Genomic DNA, 25,596 nt, shown 5'->3' on the forward strand with positions numbered 1-25,596 from the left:
ACATGTTGATTTATTTAAGATAATTCTAATTGTTCCTGAAGAAATATGCAACATTGAGAAGTAATTCAGGAATGTTATTTTTTTCACTAAAGTTAATGAATCAAAGACATTTTCTTCCTCTCTTCTGTTCTTGCTCTGACATCAAAGTCAAAGGAAGTAGAGGAGACATATTTCTCTTGAGAAAACTGATGGCTAGTAGAAATATGAAACAGTTTTATTTTTCCAGCTCTTTTTATCATAAAAATATGTTTTGTAGTATGATATCTTGAATTACGAGAGGAGGATTGTTTTCTCTGTGTATGGGATGGATATACTTGATCTTTTTTTGTGCATTTTCACCATAATATGTATATCATAAGAATATGATCCTGTCCTATCCATAGTTACATCTACTATCCTATCCAGAGTTGACAAAGGCCAGGCTTTGATCAACTGCAGATAGCAGCTTTCCACACTGTACTTTCCGAAGTGCATTTGATTTCCACCACAGTGGATCCCGGTTGTAGGGACTCGACACACAAGTCTCAGAACTGGGCAGTCCAGTCGCATGTGTCAGAATTGTCATTAGTACTGTACATGCCACAGGACTGCTACTTTCTAAATCAAGTGTCAACTTCCCACATACAAGGTGATGCTGCTGTGTGCATCAAACACACTTCTGAAAGGCCATTGCAAAAAGCCACTATCTCCATTTGATTTGATTGAATCTCTGAGATTTCACCAGATGCAAAGTTTGTGAAAAAAAAAAATCATAAAACTGTCTAAATGTAAACTTTATTTCACCTTTTTGTTCTACCCCTTATGTTTTTTTTTTCCTTTTGGGGGGAAACAGGTGCAATCTTTGCACCTGGTATGAACACTTAGTTCCTCCCTGTCTTGCCACCTCTGTCTATCTGTTTTTCTGGATGTACAATCTCAGCCTGCCAAACATCTGCTCTGCTGCTCTGTCTCTGTCTCTCTTTCTCCGTCTGTCTGTGACACATCTGGAGGCATCCGTCCTAGCCAGAACAGGACAGCACACTCAGCCATGTCTCAGGCATGTCTCTGGTGTTAGTCTACATCTCAGTTGACGAACACCAGCCTCTCAGCTTGCATGGCCTCTCTAAGCCTTTTTTGGGGCCATGGTGTGCCAAATAGATTTACCTTCAATAACCATTTATTAAATCTCTATCCATTAAACTCTGAAGCTCCCAAGAGCCGGCAGCATTAAGCCCGATTAAGGGATGCCAGGCAGAGGCCAGGGGTCTATGTGTCAAGCGTGTCATTGAGTGATTTATTATATCTGTCGCTGGTGTCCCTCTATCTAGTCAGTTGCAGAGTGGCAGAGAGGGTTGAGGAGCGACATGATCCTCGCTCTGATCATCGCTTTTCTCTGAGTGACCTGAGGACTCTGTCCTGAGGTGGATGGTCTGCGTTGGTTCTATATTGGTTCTGCGTTGGTTCTGCGTTGGTTCTGCGTTGTGCTGTGACTGCTGACTCCTGACCTGCAGACTGAGGATCTCTTGCTCTCTTGACACACCATGCCTCTGTGACGTGTAGACCAGAGAGTGACACATGGAGGGCAAGAGTTTAGGGGCCAGGACCTCTTTCCAACGGTCCTCCATCAAGCGCACCGTATCCGGGTCCCAGAAGGTAAGGGCAGCCTGGCCGGCACTGGCAGGCAACAGTCACTCTTCAGACAGGGGGCTTTACTAACTGAGCTTCACATGCAACAGGTGACTCTGTGGTGCCACAGCACCGCTCGTGAACAAGTGTAAGTCAGCTTGTGAAATGCTTTTCATGGTGATCGATTTTGACCTGACGTTGAATGGCATTGGCAACAATATCATTTATTTTGAATGTAGCAATGATAGACAAAAAACATTGTTATCACAGTTCACATTTACATTTTTATACAGTAGATGATTAGATAACGTATTACAGAATACATGTTCTGTAGCATATATATATATATATAGATAGATAGATATAGATATAGATATAGATATAGATATATACATACATGTATATGTATGTATATGTATATGTATGTATATATATTACATGTATTTGACACTGACAGTCATGGAGTATTAGTCAATGGAAATGGTACTTCTTTAGAGTAGCGGTTCCCACTGACAAACTGTTGCCTTGTGACCTTTCACATTGTGTCGTGACTTACCAAACAACCTACACCCCGGTTTTAGCCATGCCGCAAGAGGATCTGACTGTAGCCCAGTAGTGGGCCCCTAACCAACATTTGGGAAACCCTGCATATGAGTGAATGCATGTTCTAACCCAGAGTTGCTCCTGTTGTTACGTATGTGTGTGAGAGCACAGCCATGTGTGAGAGCAGCACATGTTCACTGTTCACTAGGAGCTCATGATCATGTGTCCCTGCACTTACAGTCCAGTGAAGGCAAGCTCTGTCTCCAGTGAAGCAGTCCTGCAAGAGCCACTCTCCCCTCTACTGCTGTTTAATCCCTCATAATGGCCCAGTGTGGGCACCAGCAGCTGTGCCAGATTAAGGACTTTCATTCTTTCTAATGTCTGCTCTCATGTGATTAACACACTCAGAAATATGTCCTTGAAAGCAAGGAAGGAAGAGTAGGCCTACAAGGCTGTATACAGTACACTTCCACAGTGTATCATCTCTCCCAACAATGTAACAGTGTCTGAAAGAAATCCATTTGTTTATTTTTGGTATAAGAACATCCACTGTTGTATGTAAGATTTTTGCTTAAAAGTTTCATGTGTGTATTTACTAGTTGTCCAGAAGTGAAACAGTAGAATTGTTTGCCAATTATGTTTGGTAAATAGAGTTGAATTTTTGTAATTCAATATCTTAAATAGTAGTAGACACAAACACTGCCAAATATTGTAAGTGTAGTCTTTAGTGAACAAGGACCCGTTGGACTTCGAGAAAAGGTTTAACATTTCTAAATGTAAGAGCCTATCATATGAAAATGCAACTGGATTTACCTAGGATACAATACACTACTATGTACAAATTGAGTTACTGAAATAATGTTGTATAGTGTTGTTGTATGCATTAGGTTACACTGGAAAGATGTTTGATCCTGTGCTTGTTTCTTAATTGCACATATCAAGCATTATATTCTGGGATTGTATACATTAAATACATGTAGTGTAGTATTTTGTTCATTTTCTGTGTTTAATCCAGAATTCCTTTGTAGGTTTCTGTCGCAAAATACAGTCAGAGATATGAAGGGTTTCCTCGAAATATTGTGATGATGCACACACTCATCTTGCATATTTTAGCTTTTGATGAGATCAAGTGCGTTGCTTGATATTTTATTCATTGGCCCTATAGAATAAAATAAGGTGCCAGAGGAGAAAAGACTCAGCAAAGCCGTTCAAATACAAAAAATATTTTTGTACTCTAACCTTTAATCCAGGATTTAATGTTTGTATTAATTGTGAAGACTTTATTATTGACAGTGGGTCATGACATGTTCTAGGATTAAGCTATTGTGGTCCCATTGTGTACTGTATAATATGCCCTGGGTGCTGTGTTAATCTGAAACCTCTGAACAGTAAAGAGCAGACACAAGCCTAGCTTACTGTAATGTATCTATTGTACAGTATATGCTGTAATCTATTGTGTATACCTTTCAATATTCCTAGAGATGACTGGGAAAGTGGCTTTAACACCATATCAAACCAATTGAAACACTCTTATTTAGGTCTGAATTGATTTGTGAGCGTGGGGGTACGACGCCTATGGAATGGCCAAAAGAGCATTATCCTTTTCAGGCACTGCTCTGTGCATAGCATCTGTGTAATGTGATGTGCATGTAACATTATTTTCTACACCAACAGTAAAATACCCATGTAATGATGCTTTGCAAGCATTCTTTCCATATATTCATTTATTCAAGCTTTTCTTTTTGGTTTAAATGTTACGCTGTATGGAGAAGATAGCAATCTGTCTTGAGCAAAACTATGTCCTCAAGGAAAACAGTGCCCCACACTCTCACAAACACACTACCCTTAAACACGTCTTATGACTCCCTCAAATCTCGGGGCTAATCACTGACATGTTGTGCTCATGTGATGGCTAACTGGATTTTCAAACCCAGAAGGACAATGAGCCCCTTTACAAACAGGCCGAGTAAAAGCGGCTATTTTCAAAAGGTTCAGGAAATTGAGGCCAACTCACTAGACTCAATGTCTACTACATCACTTTTGTCTGAGTATCTGTTTTAAACTGAAACATTTCAGCAATATTGAATAATGACAGCCCTCATTTTTGGCTATATAATATCTGATCTGTGTCTGAAATGGTATATTCTCCCAACGGTAAATACATCTCTGGGTTTCCCCCCTGTCACAAGACGTTAAGATCTAACTCTGGGAATTCCATTTATCCACACAGCTAAGCAATTAGTACTACCTTTTATCTTCACCTCTAGTGACATCACATTCCACACAAGTTCCCCAAATCCGTTCTGATCCATTTCACTTGCATTTAAGCTTGATTAGGCTTCTGTTGTCTAGCTAGCTTCCTTTAATACAACTTTTAGCATCTATAACATATTTATTAGATTGTTAATACATCAGTGCACAAGTCTGACACAATCTGATAAATGCATATACTGTTATATATAGAGTGTATATTATTCTCCCATAAAAAGACAAAGCTCTTTGACTTTGACAACTTAAGGAATTGATGTTTTGTTACGGCAAAAACAAGTTCAAACATTATCATTGACAATGAGAAAAAAAGGAGTATAAGCTTCCTTGTATATTATCATAGCTACCAAGGGTTGAGAAACCCAGAAGTGGTCACTGCAGTACTGGAACAAAGTGTACTGTGATAGCTTACCCTACGCTGTGGGTCAGCAGGCAAAGGCCATGTGATTCCATTTGAAATGGGTGGTGATTCATTTGAAATTTATATTGGCCTTGGCAACACAATGCTGTTTAAACATCAGTCATATGCTATCTTCACAGAACATTAAGTGACTGAGAATATTAATATTAGTAACACAGTAATACGGCTGGTACTGTTAGAAGTAGGAGTGTCTGTATCCATCACATGGATCTTTTTATACCACAGAGCTTGGCCTTGGTGAACTTTCACTCTAGTGTAGTGTATACAATGCAATGCATTCTGCTCACTGTATAATTTCCCACTTAATGTAGCATATTTTTAGGAAATGTATAGTATAATAATAATAATAATGATGAAAAGTATAGCTATGGAAAATGGACGCCATGAAAGGATAATCTGTTCATAATCTTCTTTCAAACCTTGACAATCCTAATGCTGATCTTGCAATTCTAATTCTAATCTTGCGCAATTTTTCTTTTGTGTTGTGGTCATTTATCTGAAAAATCTGCATGCATAAATAATGAATGCTGTTTATTGTTGCCAGGTTAGCCATAAGTTCTGTTAATTTGTCCAGTGTGACACAATTTGATCCTGCAGTATCTAATTCTACTCCTTGAAGGTTTTTGTAAGCGCTCAGAGGTCGCTCTAACGAGGCTGCTGGTTGCTGACTGGATTTTGGTTTTAATTGCTGCAGATAATGAGTTTAAGTAAGCTGAAATAAGTGCGTCATACTGGCCGAACCTCTCTGGAAGTGCTCTTTGTTTTCTTCTGCTATAATTAACAGCAGTCCATGTGCGTTTTTACCACAGTGCTTCAGGGCTGGCTCAGAGGGGGGGAAGGGGATCCTAACCCTCTCTGTCTCCCCCCAACTATCCCCAACTTTCTCACCCTAGCTACAGTGAGGCTGAAACGATTTGCTTCAACCATAAAAGGAATGTTTTTCAAAGTCATTTTGAGTAGAAAAGGTTTTGAGTGGTTTACAATAACTCCTGACTTGAACACAAAGCGTGTGAATAAATACAAACGTCAGTTAGAATGGATGTACCCCTTCTCCTAATTATGAGTGTGTACTGTACTTGTAAGAGTGTATAACTATTTGACCATTTTACATTTTGAAAATGATTCCATGATGTATGCACAACAAAGTTATTTGAAATTACTGTCTAGGATACTAATGTGCAGACCTAAAGTCCTAAATCATCTATTTTTTAACCTAATAAACTGTCCTATGTACATCCCAGGCATGGTAGAATGTGAATCGCAAAATGGCCACGGAAAGAGTTTCCACTCCAGACTTTCTGTTTTCAGAATGAGGCAGTGGAGCCTGAAGTGTCAGATTTGATTCACCACTAAATCATCATGGTCACACTAACTGTGGGCTTAGAAGAGTCGACAGTTGCTTACTGTATAAATCACCTGTTGGGAAGCTTTTTTACTGTAAGAGATCACCCACTTTTAAATGGAGATATGGACATCCAAAAACCATTGACAAAACTAATTACTTGAAGAATATTTTCTGAAAGAGAGAAACATTATAAAAGTAGTCCTGCTTTATCCACACTGCCTAAAGTAAAACCTACTTTCTTCGACCAAAACATGGTTTGTGGAAATAGAGATTAACTGCAATTAGCATTGAATGACCTTGCCCCCAACTGGAGTCCAGTCATGTCTTAACAAGGGCCCTTTCAAAAGAATGCCTGTGCCCAATTCTCTCAATTATGCAAATAGGGTTGAAATCAATGTAGTAGGAGGGGGGTCATTTTCAAATTAAAAGTTGGGGAGTTCCTCTTGCTCTTTCTGCCTCTCGCACTGAACTGGTCACTCTTCTTCCCCCATCACAGTCTTCCCACACAACCTAAGATCATCCTCACTGGGAAGTGAGCACAAAGAAAGGGGGCTCAACAAATTGGAGATTAGGGGGTGGCTATCAAAGTAGATTTATTGTGCCTTGTTCTAGCGAGGGATGAAAATACCCTGTGGGCAAGGAGAGAGGGGTCATGGGACTCCCAAAAGGATTACCTTGAACTGGAGTCATGAGACTTTGCCGAACAAAGAGCCTGCTCACATGCTCATCATATGAACTGCCCCTCATAAAGTGATGAAGTTTCATGTCCTGTGGGATTCAGTCAGTGGGCAGCAGACTGGGAGTGCACAGCTGGGAGAGAGCACCCTGCTTGTGGAGCACCAGAGGGGACTCGGGCAGGATCTCAGATGGAAGGCTTCACACCATAGACCTCCCTCTGTCCCCACCAGGCTCACTCTCCATCAGTACTCGAGGTAGGACTCACTCTGGCTGGATGGAGAACCATAGGTGTTCCACAGATGCTACTGATGAATCGTCAATTACCTGCGTATGGATGGACCATATGATTAGTGGTCCAACTAACTGTATTTGAAAGCGATGTGGGATTGAGGTGGTTGTAAATGATACTACATAAGTCTTGCTGTAAATGGTGCCACAGTACCATCATAACAATTGTGAGATCAAAGCAGACTGTAGTTTGTCAGAGGCTCAGTGCTGTGATGCCAGTTGGTCTCATTTAGAGCGATTAGCAAATCTAACATTGACATTAGAAATAGTTTCAGAATGTGCTCAGTTTTGTGTCAAAAGGTAAATTCGAGCGCTTACAATTTTGGGGCGTTAACAACGAAATGCATAGAAAACCTGAATGTATAGATATTTATTTATTTATTTTAACTCGCCATAAAGAAATGGAAATCAAAAACATTACTAGGATTTTGGACTTTGTCACTCATGCATGGAAATGTCTATGTATGTCTTCCTCATGGTTTTTACACTGTACAGAGCATTCAAAATGGAGGGAGCGGTAGTTCTGCTCGACTTAATATAATATTTTGACAACTTAATTTTATTTTGTTTATTTAAATAGACGTTAACAAATTAATGACTTAACTTTTTACTATGAATGGAGGACTAAACAGTGTTGCAATCCGACTACAGTAGCTGAAGTTGTGCAATTTGGGCAAGGCTTTTTGTTCATGCCATTTCCAGCTTTCTCTTCCTGATCGCCATAGAGAGACTTGCTACAGAAACTTTAATTAGGGCACCACCAACAACAAAAGCCCAGACAGATATCGCTTTGAACCTAGGTTATTTTTGCTCAGCACTGGAACCAGTTCAATCAGTTTTCTGAGCAGGATTTTATATATCGAATGGGAATGCTACTTTTGTTTGGTGCATTCCATTGCGTCTTTTTCAGAATCGAAAAAACAAACAACTCACAGCCGATCTGTTATTCAATTTGATATGCACTAATAACCCCAGGCAAAACCAGACATGCTCTAGATCGAACCAAAGGTCCATCTTATGGACCTAACCCCTCCTTTTGTTATTTGACCTCTCTTGCCTCATCTGTCCTATATACTGAACAAACTTTCAAAGTTTCAAGATCAATACACCTAGGCTCTCTGGATATGACTGCACACATGACTTTAATCTGTTCATAATCCAGGTTGAACATGTATTAGACAGAAATGATGCACTGTTTCCACAGCAAGAACATTGTCTGATCCATGTTGTACTGGTTTTTTTTCTCCTTCATGTATTGTACGTAACCCTCACTGTTTTGGTCAGGATTATGATCAGTAAGAGGATTTGGAGCATTCAGCACAGTGAAACTTTAGTTACTAAAAGCTAAATTCTTGCAGTAATAGGTATTAAGCACATTTGAGTGGGAGATCTGTCTGTTGTTCCAACTGTTTCAGTCCACCTGTGGCCATTGTATGATAAATCTTTCATTGCAAATGATGATGTGATTGATTCCCAGGCACTCTCATTTTGTGGAGTGAATTCCATGGTATAATCAGACTGATTGAGTTTTCTTTTTTGTTTTTTTCAGACACAGAGAGCTTGGATAGAGAAGACCTTTCAGAAAAGAGAATGTATACATATATTTCCAAGCAGAGACCCAACCAAGTAAGCTAAATGTCATCTTGCGGCACAAAATAACATATCATTTGAATGTATGTATGTATGTATGTATGTATGTATGTATGTCACCCTAGTAGAACATGTTACTGTCACTACACTATGAAACCAAATCAGACATGCAAGCACTTGATATGCTTGTGTAACGCTTGGCACACAGTGACATCTTATGGCCTTTCACAGATACAGGGGGTCATGAGCAAAAGCAGGTCGCTCTGAACATAGAGTGCACAGTATATGAGGCTGCCACTGGAGGTAGAAATCGGACGACGGCCTCCGCCAGCCTCCAATGGAGGTTGCCCGCTACTTATAAAGCCTGCCCTGTAGCACAGACAGTGAGGTGGAGAGCTGCCAGAGAGAGAAGCCCTGTGTGCACAGAGGCACGTATCTCCCAGAGAGATGGGCCATGATGGGCACACACACATAAAAGAGCCTGCTAGGCCCATCTGGGAAATGAGGACAGAAGACAGCATTTATACAGAGACAAACAAAACAGCCCCCTCTCAATCCATGTCACTCGATGTTGTAGCTAGTGAATTGTGTCGTGTTCAGGATTTTTTTGCAAAACCAGTTATGAAGAGCACAGAAGCTCTGGGGCCCATACAACTGCACAGCTATCGTTATTTTCCTATAGTCATATGATATGTTACATTTATGTCAAATAGTTATATATTTTAGCATCTCACTCCTCACCGTTTACCTTGACCATTTGAACTAATGTTGCTTATTGAGTAAGTTATATCATGTTCACAATGCCTTGTGATGTGTCCCATGTAGATGCGCCTGTGGTCAGGTAATAACACAGCATGTGGCCATCCTCCCTGGTGCCCTCACAAACAAGCCCACAGAGGAGAACCACCAACTGATCCAGATTGATGCCACACAGGAGAGATGGTCTGTGGCCAAACACACTAGGACCTCCCCAACCGATTCCTATGGCACCATTGAGTTCCAAGGAGGAGGCCTCATCAACAAGGCCATGGTATGCCCTGTCCAGCATCCATACAATCTATCCCTATCTGTATGTCATGAAGTACATTATAAAGATAGTAACCTATAGGTCCTTGAGGCTCACATACACAGAACTTCTTTCCTCTTCTCTCTCCCAGTACATCAGAGTGTCCAATGACACCAAGCCAGATAACCTGTTACACCTGATGGTAAAGGACTGGCAACTGGAGCTCCCTACTCTGCTCATCTCTGTCCATGGAGGCCTTCAGAACTTTGACATGCAGCCCAAACTCAAGCAGGTCTTTGGGAAAGGCCTGATCAAAGCTGCTGTGACCACTGGCGCCTGGATCTTCACTGGTGGGGTTAGCACTGGTGGGTATAAACTCTTACAGGCCTGAATGATCATGATTCTAATGTTGGGGAAGAAGACTGTCACACAAATCCCAACCTCATATTGCATTAGATTACCCGTAAGCCCACATGATATCAATTAAGCCACGTCCGAAGGGAAACTAATGGATTACAGAATGCCACAGGTCATGTATTAATCTACTTCCATGATAAACAGTTGAGAGTGCTCTCACTAGGATGATTTAACCTCAAGGATGCTGAAGTGTGAATAATCATGCAGTGTAAGCACCGTACATGCGAGACAGCACTGCAGTGCACAATTTGCACAAATCCATCCAGCAGAAAAATATGTTATTATTTACCCGGCTGTCTCTGGTTCCTCATCTCCCAGGGGTGATCCGCCATGTTGGGGATGCCTTGAAAGACCACTCCTCTAAGTCCAGAGGGAAGGTGTGTGCCATAGGCTTAGCTCCATGGGGGATCATAGAGAATAAAGAGGACCTCATTGGGAGGGATGTAAGTATGAGACTAAATACCCCTTAGTTCCTAGGAAGACCAACAACACAAAATTGGCAGTAGGCCTATACATTTTTGGTATTATTTTCTCAGTATGGGATTTTGTGTTTCTGCTCTGTACAGGTAACCAGATCTTACCAGACCATGTCCAACCCTCTGAGCAAGCTGTCTGTACTCAACAACAGTCACTCCCACTTCATCCTAGCTGACAATGGCACCTGTGGGAAGTATGGAGCAGAGGTCAAACTACGCAGGCAGCTGGAGAAGCACATCTCCCTGCAGAAGATCAATTCCCGTAAGTCAAGCATTCAGGACACGGACCAGCAAAGGGCATTTCTGTCCAAACAATGTCCTGATTCACTCTACAGTATACTGTATGGTGTAAGCATAATCCACAGTCCTGTTTCTTTCCCTGTGGACGTACGGATGGAGAGTGTCTCTGTGACCTGTGGGTTTCCCTTTGTCATCCTATGCCTGGAGCTCGTGTTAAGGCAGGGACAGCAAAGGGATGCTCAGCTGTCACCACTAACTTCATTCCCTCGCACCAATGGTCTGTCCACACCTCAAAGAGGTGGCACATTGATAGCTAGAAGATTGAAAGAAGTTTCATTTAAAATAAACAATCATCAAGATATTTGGCTGGTACTTGGCTGAATGAGAGTTAGAATGCTCCACTGTGTGTTTCAGGGTTGGGCCAGGGGGTCCCACTAGTGTGTCTGATCGTGGAGGGGGGACCTAATGTCATCTCTATCGCACTGGAGAGCTTGAGAGAGGTGCCTCCTGTCCCCGTGGTGGTGTGTGATGGTAGCGGCCGAGCCTCGGACATCATGTCCTTTGCCCACAAATACTCTGAGGACGAAGGGTGAGAATAGCTCTATTCAGCTTGTTCTCCACCGCTACCTACATGCATGTGACTGTTGCATACTTAATATATGCCATTTAGCTGACGCTTTTATCCAAAGCGACTTACATTGCAGTGAGTGCATACATTTCAGTATATATGGTCCCAGCAGGAATCAAACCCATGACCTTAGCATTGTTGGCGCCATGCTCTACTAACTAAGCCACAGAGGACCATACATTGGAATGGCCTGCTTGATTTGAACTGATTTCCACATTTTTCCTTTTTTCCCAGCATGATCAATGAGAGTGTGAGGGATCAGCTCCTGGTCACCATTCAAAAGACATTCAATTACACCAAGAGCCAGTCTCAGCAAATCCTGCTCATGGTCATGGAGTGTATGAAGAAACGAGAACTGGTGAGTAGAGGAATGACTAAAACACAACAGTCTCTATGTTTAAATCAAAGAAGACATGATTCTGTATTCTTAGCTTGAAGAGCCTTTATCTGGATGTTAAAGTAGGTCTATATTTATGCTTCCTACAGTGTGAATCCCTAGGTCTTTGTAACAGAAACGTTATTGCATTCTGTGAATGAGTTCATCAATAAACATCGTCCATTCAACAAAAAAAAGAAAGTTGTTCTCCATTGTCATTCATTTGTTCTCATATCTGTTGACTTCATCCATTGGTTTTGTGAATAAACATGCTCCCTACAACTTCCCCATCACTGTCTCTGTTAAACTAACAGGTTGGTCATGTCATGTGACTCTCATCATAATGTAATCCTGGGCATGTACAGCTTAACCTTATACCAGAGTGTAGCACATCATGACCCCTAATGTGAGGATCACATACCCCACTGCCTGTAGAATGACCAGTGGACAAGTTCTTCAGCATATAGCTGTTTAATTCCATGTAATAAGTGTATATAAATGCTCTTGAGTGAAAATATGGCCTTGTAAGTGTCTTCACAGTTAGCAGATTGCCCCATTTGCCCAAAGTGTCACTCAAAGCGTTTGCTGGACAACCTGATCTCCTGAGCTTCCAGTATAAGTGATGTGATTAGTAGTTTGTAATACCCACTGGAGATAATCTCCAGACTCCATACATCTGGGCTGGAGAGATCAGTGCACACAGCCACCTGTTCACCCAGGGTCTCCTCCTCCATTCGCCCACAGTAGCCTGCCCCACACAGATGGAAGTGGAGATCCAACTCCCTAATCCTCACAGAGGCTCCTCTCCCCATGCTAATTCTCTCTGGGCTTTTTTCAGTCCCAGGAGTGATACTCTTTCACTAGAGTGTCTGTAACCATAGCGTATTAGACCGCTTAATGCCCCCTACACATCCCACTCAGATAAGCAAAGATCTGGTATGACGACCTATTTAAAATGCCTGTAAAAAGACTGCACTGCTGTGCTTTTCTGTCCCTTAGTTTGTTTCCACTGATGTTGGATTCGAACGGCCTGGCAGAAGGCCTGTCAAGTTTCAGAGCTATATCTATTTGGTTAAAAGGGCAATCCATTGCCGGTTCCAATGTCTGCCCTTAAGCCTATCCATTACTATCCTGCAGGTGTCTCTGTGCCACAGTCTAGACCTTTATAATCCTGCAGCCTTAAATGCATTTCATGTCAACAGCTGGGCCAGACAAATACAGGCTCTGATTGAAAGTGTCTATGCACTCTCCTGTGCCCTACCCACACTGCTGCATTTTTATCTTAACTAAATTACTTGCTTATGAATACACAAGCCAAAGTTGTTTTCCCACCAAAGAGAACATCACAACCACGAGGTTCCAATCTAGCGGCCCAGCACTGACACATGCAGCCTCTCATTATCAACGCATCCCAAGACCAGTGTGGAAATCTCTGGCACATTGCCACATATTCATGCCAACATAATCCCATTTACCATGGCTGTGCATGTGACAGGGCCTTCAGGCTAATACCATTTGATATAGTCCAGCTGCAACAAAGCTAGAGCTATCATTCCATCAGACAAGCAAATTAGCCAGCCATGCTAAGTGTGAATCAGAGAGACGACTCAGATGTATAATGAGAGCATTGAGTCTGTAAACAACTACATACCTACAGCAGCATGAGCCACTAATCAGGTGCATCCAGTCATACGCACCAGTGACTAAGAAAGGGGAATTCATTTATTTATTTGTTTGTTTGTCTGTTCGCACACATATACATGGAAAAGAGACCTTAAATGAAAAGAAATTGAGTACATATTATTCATTCATTCATTCATTCATTCATTCATTCATTTGTTATTTTATTCATTTATTTATTAACTTTCTTACTCAATTACACACTTGGACGTTACTTTATGAACTGAACTTAAAACTGAGAGCAGAAACAGAACCTTCTCTTTTCTAAAACATAGATAACAGTTTTTCGAATGGGTGCCGAGGCACAGCAAGATATTGAAATGGCCATTCTTACTGCTTTACTAAAAGGTACTCTCTTACTTTACTTTATTGTAAAACACAATCTGATTATAATTTACCAAAGTTGCACATTTACACAAGCCTCACTTTGTGTGTCTACACTGTGTGTGTTGTCAGGCACCAATGCCTCAGCCCCAGACCAGCTGAGTCTGGCTCTGGCCTGGAACAGGGTGGATATCGCTCGCAATCAGATCTTCGTTTACGGACACCATTTACCCGTGAGTGCCTTCCACCAGTCCACCAGTGTATTGTCTTGGACAGTTACAATACAAGCTTGCTCAGAATCATAACCTCAAGCATTAGAAAAGGCAGAAGAAAAAGCCATATTTCCCATATTTATCAAACATTTTCTTTCTGGAATACGTACAATAACAGAAACGCTTTTGAAATGTTATTTATTCTTTAGAGATAATAGTCTCTTTTTCAAGGGAGCTCTGCATGAACTTTTGATCCTAAGTTCCTAACAAAGGTTTATCTGCAGAAATCTAGGACAATCCTGCAGGGCATAAATTCATGACATGATTTAATATCACATAAGTATGATTGTCATAATACTATTATAATACTGCCGTACCATTCTTAATAGTGCATAATGGGTTGGTAAAAACCTCTCCCTCTCCATTCCCATTACCAAAAATGTACCTCTGAACTGTGAGCGCCAGTTTTCCTGATCTTGATGAATATTAAATAGGAGATTAATCCTTCTACAGTAGGTACACAGCTAGGGAACACATACACAAAAATCACCATGACTTTGTGCAATGAGCATTAGATAAAGCCTGTGGCCAATTCAGTAAACAGTGTGGTAAACAACCTCTGTAGTCATCACTGACCTCTAACCAGTAAATATGCTGACATACACTATTGTATTTCCACAACTCCTACTCCCTGCTCCTACAGCCTGCCAATGCCCTGACTGACGCTGCTGCCCAGGAGAGGCCTAAGAGCCCTTCTAGCACACGCACCAAGGCCAGAGGAAAGAAGGGGAAGGGCAAGGGAGGGAAGGCAAAAGTTGAGCCTCCCGTGGAAACAGATCCCAGGAAGATAGAGTTAACTCGCTGGGTAAGAAACTATGACCGGAGGTTTACACAACGAATGACTATCATTTTGACAGTCCTAAACTCTCCTAATATAGACCTCTTCAAGGTACTTTTGTCATGAGTCAGTCAGTGGATGTGTATGTACTTAGACACTCATGGGTGCCCCGCATGGCCCTCTCTTAGGTGAATTCCCTGGAGCAGGCCATGATGGACGCCTTGGTGCTGGATAGGGTGGACTTTGTCAAACTGCTCATTGAGAACGGGGTGAACATCCATCACTTCCTCACCATCCCCCGTCTGGAGGAATTATACAACACGGTGAGCTGAGAAGTGACCCGTCTAATGTGCAGAGACAGAGAGTGAGGGTCACTGTGCCTCCACAAAGAAACGTACAGATTAACCCTTTGCAGTCAGAGGATGAGGTGTTTATTTTGGACCTTTTTGTATTTTTTGTACCACACAGAGGCTGGGCCCTGTTAATACACTGCACGGCGTGGTGAGGGATGTTAAAAAGGTAATGTGTCGCATTTTTTGTACATATGAGTAGAGTAGATATTCCTCTCAAGCTCTGTAGAACAGATGTGAATATTTCAATTCAATCAAATGGTGTTCTCTAGACAATTTCACAATGTTGTGATGTAATCTCACTCAGTGTAACCTATTAACTTGTAATTTCAGGGAAACCTTCCCCCAGATTATCAGATCACCCTGATTGATATTGGACTAGTGCTGGAGTTCCTCATGGGCGGGGCTTACCGCTGTAATTATACGAGGAAGGGCTTCCGCTCTCTCTACAATAACCTGTATGGGTTGAAAAGGGTTAGTTGCACCATGTCAGAACGTTTCTCATCAACCAAAGAGCCCATCAATTTCAGATAGGCTGCTTTTGATATAAAAAATGTCTGAGCAAATTTTTACCCATCTTCTTATCATTTTCAGCCAAAAGCCCTGAAACTCCTGGGTATGGAGGTAAGAACACAGCTTAATAAATTCATAGAGTCTCTCCTTATTTCAACTGGACTATGTATATCATATCCTGTCAACTACAGTTCACGCATCACAGATGAACATGAATCCCACCCTGACAACTGTCACCCTGACAACCATCCTATATTCCACTAGGACGATGAGCCACGTACAAAGGGTAAGAGAAAGCCAAAGAAGAAGAAAGAAGAGGAAATTGAGATAGATGTGGACGATCCTGAGCTCTGTCGATTCACATTCCCCTTCCATGAGCTGATGGTGTGGGCAGTGCTGATGAAGCGCCAGAAGATGGCGCTCTTCCTGTGGCAGAAAGGAGAGGAGGCCATGGCTAAGGCCCTGGTTGCTTGTAAGCTCTACAAGGCCATGGCTCAAGAGTCCTCTGAGAGCGAGCTGGTGGATGACATCTCCCAGGACCTGGAAAACAACTCAGTGTGAGTTTTACTCCATGTTGAATTGATCACAGTCAGGTGCGTTGCCACTGATGATTACAAATGACCTGATCATTTCATACTTGGCTTATGCATCACTCAGTAAGATTGAAACGTATTCAATGAAATACAGTGTGACAAGTGTATTCCTCTATCTGTCATAGGGAGTTTGGCAAGCTAGCCTATGAACTTCTTGACCAGTCCTATAAGCACGATGAGCAGGTGGCCATGAAGCTCCTGACCTACGAGCTGAAGAACTGGAGTAACTCTACCTGTCTGAAGCTGGCGGTGGCGGCCAAGCACCGAGACTTCATCGCCCACACCTGCTGCCAGATGCTACTGACGGACATGTGGATGGGCTGCCTGAGGATGGGCAAAAACCCTTGCCTGAAGGTCGCGTATAGGGTTCTATTGTACCTGAGAAAGCACATTGCTGAAACTTTACATAACACCATCATCTCTTTACATAACACCTGAAGATACCTAGACCCTTTATATCTGAAATGTAATGATATCATTAATCAGAACTACGTTTGTGCAGTATTTTCATCAGGAAGAAAATACACAACAAACTTACATTACACTTACTTAGGACTTACATTAAATGCATCCTTGTCTTCCAGGTTATTCTAAGCCTGTTCTTTCCACCCTTGATTCTGCTGTTGGATTTCCGTATTGGAGATGAAATGTCCTATCACGGCTCAGGAGACAACGAAGAGGGAAAAGACAATAAGGATGACGATAAGGCAGGCAAGGTACAGGTTGACAAAAATACCAGAGTTAGATGTTTATCAGTATGAGAGAATGACTCTGTCCTTGGTTCTGTATGATTCCATGTGTTTGGCAGCTCTGTGTACTTTTAGTGAGGATGAGCTCATAACACTGAATGCTGTTTCAGGATGCCAATTCTGAAGCAGTGTCTAAGAAGGGGGATGACGAGGAGGGCCCCAAGGTCCGCACGATACCCATCGGAAGGAAGATCTATGAGTTTTATGATGCCCCTTACACCAAGTTCTGGTTCAATACTGTAAGGACTGAATGTTCATTCAAATTATAGTTTGTATATTACTAAAAGAAAAACACAACAATGGATGAAGATAGTTGATGACGATTGTGTATCCTTGTAGTACTTGATCCAATGGTTCAATATAGCATTCTGTATAATATTATATGACTTATTTTCCTGTGGTAGATTTCATACCTTGGCTACCTGATGTTATACAATTACATCATATTGGTGAAAATGGAGCGCTGTCCGACTCTGCAGGAATTCATAGTCATCTCATACATCCTGACACTTGGCTGTGAAAAAATCCGACAGGTAAAGCCAAAACATTTATTTTATTTTTATTTCAAAAACAGTCAAATTATCTTCTCAGTTGCCACTGTCCAGATAAATGTGTAATGAATCATCCATGACAGATTTTTACAAACTATTAAATGAGACATTTTAGTTTGTATCATATCTACCAGGTGAGACATCTAGATGTATGAACACTGCTAATCTGCTCCCCAGATCTTGATGTCGGAGCCAGGTAAACTGAAACAAAAGATCAATGTGTGGCTGGAGGAGTACTGGAACATCACAGACCTGGCGGCCATTTCCACTTTTCTGCTGGGTCTACTGCTGCGTCTGCAGCAGGAGCCTTACATGGGCTACGGTCGAGTCATATACTGCATCGACATCATCTTCTGGTACATCCGCGTGCTGGACATCTTCGGAGTGAACAAGTACCTGGGACCCTATGTTATGATGATTGGAAAAATGGTAATAACATCTACCTTTTCACTATGATTTTGACATGTTTATTCATCGTTTATTCATCGTGTCACCAGAAACTGTTAAAGGGTATAGTTCACTATTTGACAACTTATAGTCAGATGGTTCCTTACCTTGAAGTAGTCCATGGGCCAGGAGAACCTGTATTCCATGGTTGTTTAAATAGCCACTGCTAACTTCTGTGATTTTAAGCCACCGCTAACACAACAAATAATGGGAGTGATTGGGGAACAAAATAAAGTTCAACATTTATGGCCAAATTGTTTTTTTTTGTTAGTGGTGGCCAAAGATAGCTGAAGTTAGTAGTGACTATTTCAACAACTCTGAACCATAGCTCCCTTTACCAAGTATTGCATTATGGTATACAGTACAGTGCAGTAAAGTACAATTACTACTACCCATAATCACTGGGAGTAACCTATCAGATTGTGTTAAGGCCTGAGGCTGACCAAAAGGAGAGAGGGACATGAAGACAAGGTCTGTTGAAGTTAATGTTGATCTCCCCGTTGTGCTGCTATGTTCCAGATGATTGACATGCTGTACTTTGTGGTGATCATGCTGGTGGTGCTGATGAGCTTCGGAGTGGCCCGCCAGGCTATCCTGCACCCTGACGAGGAGCCCACCTGGCGCCTGGCCCGAAACATCTTCTACATGCCCTACTGGATGATCTATGGAGAGGTGTTTGCGGACTCGATAGACCGTAAGAGTAGAATTCATAGTAAGATTCTGTTTCCTGATTCTAGGGCGGATGATCAGTCCCATATTTATCCAGATATAGTCCCCGTACTCTTTGTCTTTTGCATATTCTACTTGTTTCCCTGTACCTTGTTGTACCTGTTCCCTGCACCGTGTCTGTATGGACAGACTTTTGATAGACTTGTATTCCTCAAGTTATTTGTGCCCTCTGCAGGCACATTTGCAAAGGTGCAGGTACTTGATAACATTAATCCTCTCATTATCACTGCCTATAACTCAAGAGGAGTGGAGTTGGTATCATTATTTCCTGACTTCATTAATGATCATCCGCCCTCTAGTTTAATTAGCATGCACTTTGTTTCTTTTGTCAAGGTGAAGTTGATTTATAATATTAGTATTAGATTAGTAATATTCAATTGTGAATGAATAAAAAAATAAACCAAAATGTGGCACTCCATCTCTTAGCAAAGCACAGTATTGACTTCAAGTGCACCTCATCTTGACCATGACAGAAGTATGATGTAGTGTCTGTGTTCATGACTTTTCATTCTGCTTTTCTTATTATTTCTCTGTTACTGGGCATTTCTGGAATTGCTTGAAGTCTATGCTATGGAAATCAACCGTGAGTATTCCTCAGATCCAGTTTAGTTTTTAAAGGGGCAATATACAGTAGAGATTTTACTATTCATGGCCAAACCATTTTTTCCCTTTTCCCACAGCTCCTTGTGGTGATAATTTGTACGATGAGGATGGGAAGAAACTACCTCCCTGCATCCCTGGTGCCTGGCTCACCCCTGCCATTATGGCCTGCTACTTACTCGTGGCAAACATCCTTCTGGTCAACTTACTCATTGCCGTCTTCAAGTGAGTGTAGGCTACTACAACTGCTGGGCACTACATACAGTAAGAGTGGTTATTTTGCCTTGCTTAGACAGTCACTTGACCTTTGCTTACTTTTCTACAGTAACACCTTCTGTGAGATCAAGTCCATCTCCAACCAGGTGTGGAAGTTCCAGAGATATCAGCTGATTATGACCTTCCATGACCGGCCCATCCTCCCTCCTCCTATGATCATCCTCAGCCACCTCTACATCCTGTTCTGCAGGCTGTGCCGCCGCTGTCGCTGTCGCTGTGTTAAGCCGAGGCAGGAGGGGGAACTGGATGAGAAGGACAGAGGACTCAGTGAGTCTCTACTTCATTAAAAAAAAACACTTAAACTCCATGCCCTATTTGACTCATTTCTGCCTAAAAACCAGACCCCAACTAAATCGCTTATAACATTAGAAATATGATGATCAGATGCAAGGATGCCATTTGATAGGTAACAACTTGAAGTTTTGTGTGGATATGCTCAGATCATAGTTCAGAATAACATACTACACATGACAAATAGATAAAGTAAACAATAATCAAATTAATAATCAAATTAAAGCTGAATTTGGGCCCAAATATGGGCCCATGCAGTTTAAGAGGTTAAAGCACTATCCTCTCTCATAAGTGACAAGTATGATGATTGACAGCAATTTGCTTGAGAGCAGTGAGCTATTTTAACCTAAGTTACAATGGAGTGGCTCTTCATAAAATATTCTATTTCGGCTGACATGTATATTTGTTTTTAAATTATTGTTTTAAAATTGTAAGTACAATTTTCCGGAAATATTTGGACAGTGACACAATTTTCATAATTTTGGCTCTGTACGCCACCACAATGGATTTGAAATGAAACAATCGAGATTCAATTGAAGTGCAGACTTTCAGCTTTAATTCAAGGGGTTGAACAAAAATATTGTATGAAACGTTTAGGAATTGCAACCATTTTTATCCAGAGTCCCCTATTTTCAGGGGCTCAAATGTAATTGGACAAATTAACATGATCACAAATAATGTGTTCATTTTTAATACTTCGTCGAGAATCCTTTGCAGGCAATGACTGCCTGAAGTCTGGAACCCATGGACATCACCAAATGCTGGGTTTCCTCCTTTGTGATGCTTTGCCAGGCCTTTACTGCAGCTGTCTTCAGTTGTTGTTTGTTTGTGGGTCTTTCTGCCTTTAGTTTTGTCTACAGCAAGTGAAATGCATGCTCGATCGGGTTGAGATCAGGTGATTGACTCGGCCATTGCAGAATATTCCACTTCTTTGCCTTACAAAACTCCTGGGTTGATTTCGCAGTATGTTTTGAGTCATTGTTCATCTGTACTGTGAAGCGCCGTCTAATCAACTTTGTTGAATTTGGTTGAATCTGAGCAGACAGTATATCCCTAAACACTTCAGAATTCATCCGGCTGCTTCTGTCTTCTGTCACATCAACACTAGTGATCCAGCGCCATTGGAAGCCATGCATGCCCATGCCATCACACTGCCTCCACCGTGTTTTATAGATGATGTGGTATGCTTCTGATCATGAGCAGTTCCAAGCCTTCTCCATACTTTTTTCTTCCCATCATTCTGGTACAGGTTGATCTTAGTTTCATCTGTCCAAAGAATGGCAAAGTCTAATCTGGCCTTTCTATTCTTGATGCTTATGAATGGTTTGCACCTTGTGGTGAACCTTCTGTATTTGCTCTCGTGAAATCTTCTCTTTATGGTAGACTTGGATAATGATATGCCTACCTCCTGGATAGTGTTCTTCACTTGGCTGGATGTTGTGAAGGGGTTTTTCTTTACCATGTGAAGGATCCTGCGATCATCCACCACTATTGTCTTCCGTGGATGTTCAGGCCTTTTTGTGTTGCCGAGCTCACCAGTGCGTTCTTTTTTTCTCAGAATGTACCAAACTGTTGATTTGGCCACTCCTAATGTTGCCGCTATCTCTCTGGTGGATTTTTTTGTTTTTGCAGCCTAAGGATGGCCTGTTTCACTTGCATTGAGAGCTCCTTTGACCGCATGTTGTGCGTTCACAGCAACAGCTTCCAAATGCAAATGCCACACTTGGAATCAACTCAGACCTTTCACCTGCTTAATTGATAAAGAAATAACAAAAGAATAGCCCACACCTGTCCATGAAACAGCTTTTGAGTTAATTGTCCAATTGCTTTTGGTCCCTTGAAAAAGAGGGGGCTACATATTAAAGAGCTGTAATTCCTAAACCCTTCCTCCAATTTGGATGTGAATACCCTCAAATTAAAGCTGAGAGTCTGCACTTTAAGCCCATATTATATATAACTGTAACTTGAATATGTTTTGATAAACAGCTAAAATAACAAAAATTGTGTCAGAGTCCAAATATATATGGACCTAACTGTACATGATGCTACAGTAGTTATGATATGGTTCTTCCCACAGAGCTGAGGCTGAACCCAGAGGAGTTGAAGAATCTGTATGAGTTTGAGGAACAGTGTGTGGAGGAATATTTCCGCAATAAGGAGGATGAGCTGCAGTCCTCTAGTGATGAGCGCATCAAGGTTACATCTGAAAGGTAAGACACAAATTCCATGCCCAATCACAATGGTCACCAGAAATGATACAGAGAATATTAAAATAAAACATGTTATTATGTTTTATGTGGCATGAACATAGCACATGTAGCTGAAATGTAGCATTTTACAAAATGAATGTGTGCAGCAACTGACAGTATAATGTAAATGTTGCATTTCATATTCAAGTGTGACATAAATGTTAACCTCGAGCCACTTCTGAATCTTGCTTATGTTTCTTGCAGGGTTGAGAACATGTCTATGCGTCTAGAGGAGGTGAATGAGAGGGAGAACACTATGAAGGCTTCCATTCAGACAGTGGACCTACGGTTGGCACAGCTAGAGGAGATCAACGGGCGCATGGTGAATGCCCTGGAGAAACTGGCTGGGGTGGACCACGCTGAGCTGACCCGCACTCGCTCAGGGGCATCCTCTATATACGACCCCAGCGGCTTGCATCGCCAAGGCAGCATCAACAGCGCTGATGGCTACAGCCTCTACCGTTTTCACCTGGACATGGAAGAACAGAGGGAATCAGAACGGTTGGCCCAGCAAGGTGTTGAGCGACAGAGGAGCCAACGGCAAGCCTCCTGCGTCTCTAGCGTCAAGGAGTATGGTCATAGCTTAGAGGTGGATGCAGGACCAAGAAGACGTCCCATGGCAGGTGTAGACATCCTGATATCTCCATGTGAGCAGACGTATGAAGCTGTGGCAGGTGATGGAGAGGCTGTGAACGACACACCTAAAGAGAAAACACCACACAGTAGAGATCCACTAGATATCGCATTAGAGAAAGCTGGTCTACCAACTGAGAGGGCCAAACTAGAAGCTACCATCTCCTACCCCTTAGAGAAGCCTAAAGTTTTGAAATGCTACCTTCCCGAAAACTTGAGCACCTCACCTTCCTCCAAGAGAAAGGCCTCAAGCAGCATCATCTTCAACCCTGCTGAGCCAGGTGATGCTGCCCTCTGGGCTACAGACTACAGCTCTCTCATGGACCAGGTGGTGAAGTCTCCAAGTCAGTGGCCAGCCTGCTTTGAGTATAAGGTCCATCCCAGCTTCTTCGGACATGCACCCAAAGTGTCTGTGGTCAGGAGTCCTGTCCAGCAGCCTGACATGCTCACTGTCCCTGCAGAGCCTGAACAGCAGAACACTCTGACTGTGCTGATTCCTCCAGAGACTGAACTGACTCCTCCTAGAATAGAGATTGAGGAGGACCAGCCAAAGGTGGAGGAGGATAAAAAAACTAAACTGACTCCGCCTACAATAGAGATTGAGGAGGACCAGCCAAAGGTGGAGGAGGATAAAAAAACTAAACTGACTCCGCCTACAATAGAGATTGAGGAGGACCAGCCAAAGGTGGAGGAGGATAAAAAAACTAAACTGACTCCGCCTACAATAGAGATTGAGGAGGACCAGCCAAAGGTGGAGGAGGATAAAAAAACTAAACTGACTCTTCCTACAATAGAGATTGAGGAGGACCAGCCAAAGGTGGAGGAGGATAAAGGCCCGGAGGACAGCAATGAAAAAGACTACCTACTTGTGGGTGAGGATAAGATGTTCCTGTCTAACCGGTCAAAGAGCTGGGATAACAGTCAGCAGAGGGTAAAGAGCTTGGGTGAAAACATGGAGAATCCCAGACCCTCTAGTAGTGAGATAGATATTTCTGGAGCAAGTAAGGGCTCGGTTGATGAGCCAAAGGAGGAGGAGAAGATGGATGGAGATTACAAGAAAGGATTAGAGGACAAGAGAGAGGCTGAGGAGAAGAGAGAGCCAGGGGACAGGTTGTCAGCTGTGACAGACTGCTGACCAGAGTGATTCTGCCATGGAATCAGAGACTGAAAATACAGTCCAAACCTTCATAGACACCCACAATACTCTTAGTGAATACTGGTAGTCAAGGTCTTTAACCCGCTAGTGTATTTTTCAATGTATCTCTGTGTAGTTATTTGTCTTCGGTATAACAGGCAATATAGAATCATTCATTTTCTGTCAAATTGTTCAAAAATATTATTACGGGGTGGTAGTTGTTCATTTAGAGCAGTGGGATTTGTTGCAATGTAAAAAAATATACAGGACATGTGAATAATACACAGTTGTACGTATGAACATTGTGGGGATACAAATGGAAAAGGTAACTACCTCATGCTACCTAAAAAAAAATGAAGTGAAAATGTGAGAAAATAAAAGTTGTTGGATGTATTGTCACTCAGTGCACTGTTGCCTCCTGTACCGAACTAAATACCAAATCCTCTAAATACAATTAGAGGACGGGTATAGAGGCATACACAACTCTGTTATACTGTTCACATTCTTTACTTTGAAACACATTCACATTTGCTTTGATGTTTGCCATGATTTACATTATATCTTTCACAGTACACACAAGCTAAAATGGAGCAGAGGTCACAGCTAAAGTCAAATCGGGCTATTGCATCAACATCAGATAAATAGGAGTTATTGCTCTGCAGTGACATGGTAACAGTCAGTTCACCCAAGCCTACAGTCTGAAGCAAAGTACGATGCTGTGAGAGATGAGTATCTCTCTGGACTGATCTTCCTACTGCTGGGACAATAATGATCTTAAACCTTGACATAAGACTAAACTAGCCGTCCACGGGCATTAGGTTAGCCATGCAAAGAATGATATAGAGAACTGTGACTATATGAACCATCTATAGATCACATACTGTAACTATAGCATCTCTTGGATGTAATGTGCCATGGACGTTACAGCAAATTTGGTCAAGTGCAATTCTTTTTTTTGTTTAGGGGAGCAAACTACACGTAATAATGGGCCAACAAACACATCAGAGTGGCTTCACGGGACAACCACTTCCACATCTATAATTACGCATAAAATCTCTGAAAGACTGTATACCATTATGATCATTTTACTGATTTCCTATTTACTTTTCTCTCATAATACTATTATTGTGCCTGAGGACTATCACACATAAACAGTTAAACATCAACATACGACACATGATTATACAGTACGTATATCACACACTCACACGCACACACACTTGTTTCCAAGCCTGAGAGCTAATATCTAAGATTCAGAGCTTGAACAACTGTTTTCAATTCAAAAGTGATTAATTCACAAATAATGTAGGAGAGCTCAATAAGATCCCTCTGCAAACACACACAAGGATTTCCAGTGTGCGACAGAGAAATTAACATAAGTCCTTGCTCCTCTTGACCAGCAAGAGCTGCATGGAGGTCACACCCACGTCACAAGACTGGGTTGAGGTATCCAACTCGATTGTTCCAGGACATTTGTTAAAACTCCTCTTCTGTTGTATTTGGACGTTGAAATGGGATCACGACCATCCATAGTCCATGGAAGTG

At 41.9% G+C, this 25,596-nt stretch overlaps 1 protein-coding gene across 1 annotated transcript; it reads left to right on the forward strand.

Moving 5' to 3' along the window:
- Nucleotides 1-1,554: 1,554 nt before the first annotated feature.
- Nucleotides 1,555-24,051, forward strand: trpm1b (transient receptor potential cation channel, subfamily M, member 1b; the record flags this gene model as incomplete). Its single annotated transcript, XM_083666430.1, has 27 exons — nucleotides 1,555-1,632; nucleotides 8,698-8,774; nucleotides 9,564-9,768; nucleotides 9,896-10,109; nucleotides 10,480-10,604; nucleotides 10,728-10,899; nucleotides 11,292-11,466; nucleotides 11,740-11,863; nucleotides 13,837-13,909; nucleotides 14,018-14,118; nucleotides 14,801-14,962; nucleotides 15,124-15,258; nucleotides 15,404-15,454; nucleotides 15,619-15,759; nucleotides 15,880-15,909; nucleotides 16,063-16,355; nucleotides 16,517-16,745; nucleotides 16,976-17,107; nucleotides 17,251-17,379; nucleotides 17,545-17,673; nucleotides 17,869-18,120; nucleotides 18,658-18,832; nucleotides 19,430-19,450; nucleotides 19,548-19,692; nucleotides 19,793-20,010; nucleotides 22,112-22,244; nucleotides 22,488-24,051. 27 exons carry the CDS (start codon nucleotides 1,555-1,557, stop codon nucleotides 24,049-24,051), a joined length of 5,283 nt encoding a protein of 1,760 aa, XP_083522556.1.
- Nucleotides 24,052-25,596: the final 1,545 nt, after the last annotated feature.

The sequence above is a fragment of the Argentina silus genome (genome assembly GCF_951799395.1).
Source record: "Argentina silus genome assembly, chromosome: 3".
In the NCBI taxonomy this organism is placed as follows: domain Eukaryota; kingdom Metazoa; phylum Chordata; class Actinopteri; order Argentiniformes; family Argentinidae; genus Argentina; species Argentina silus.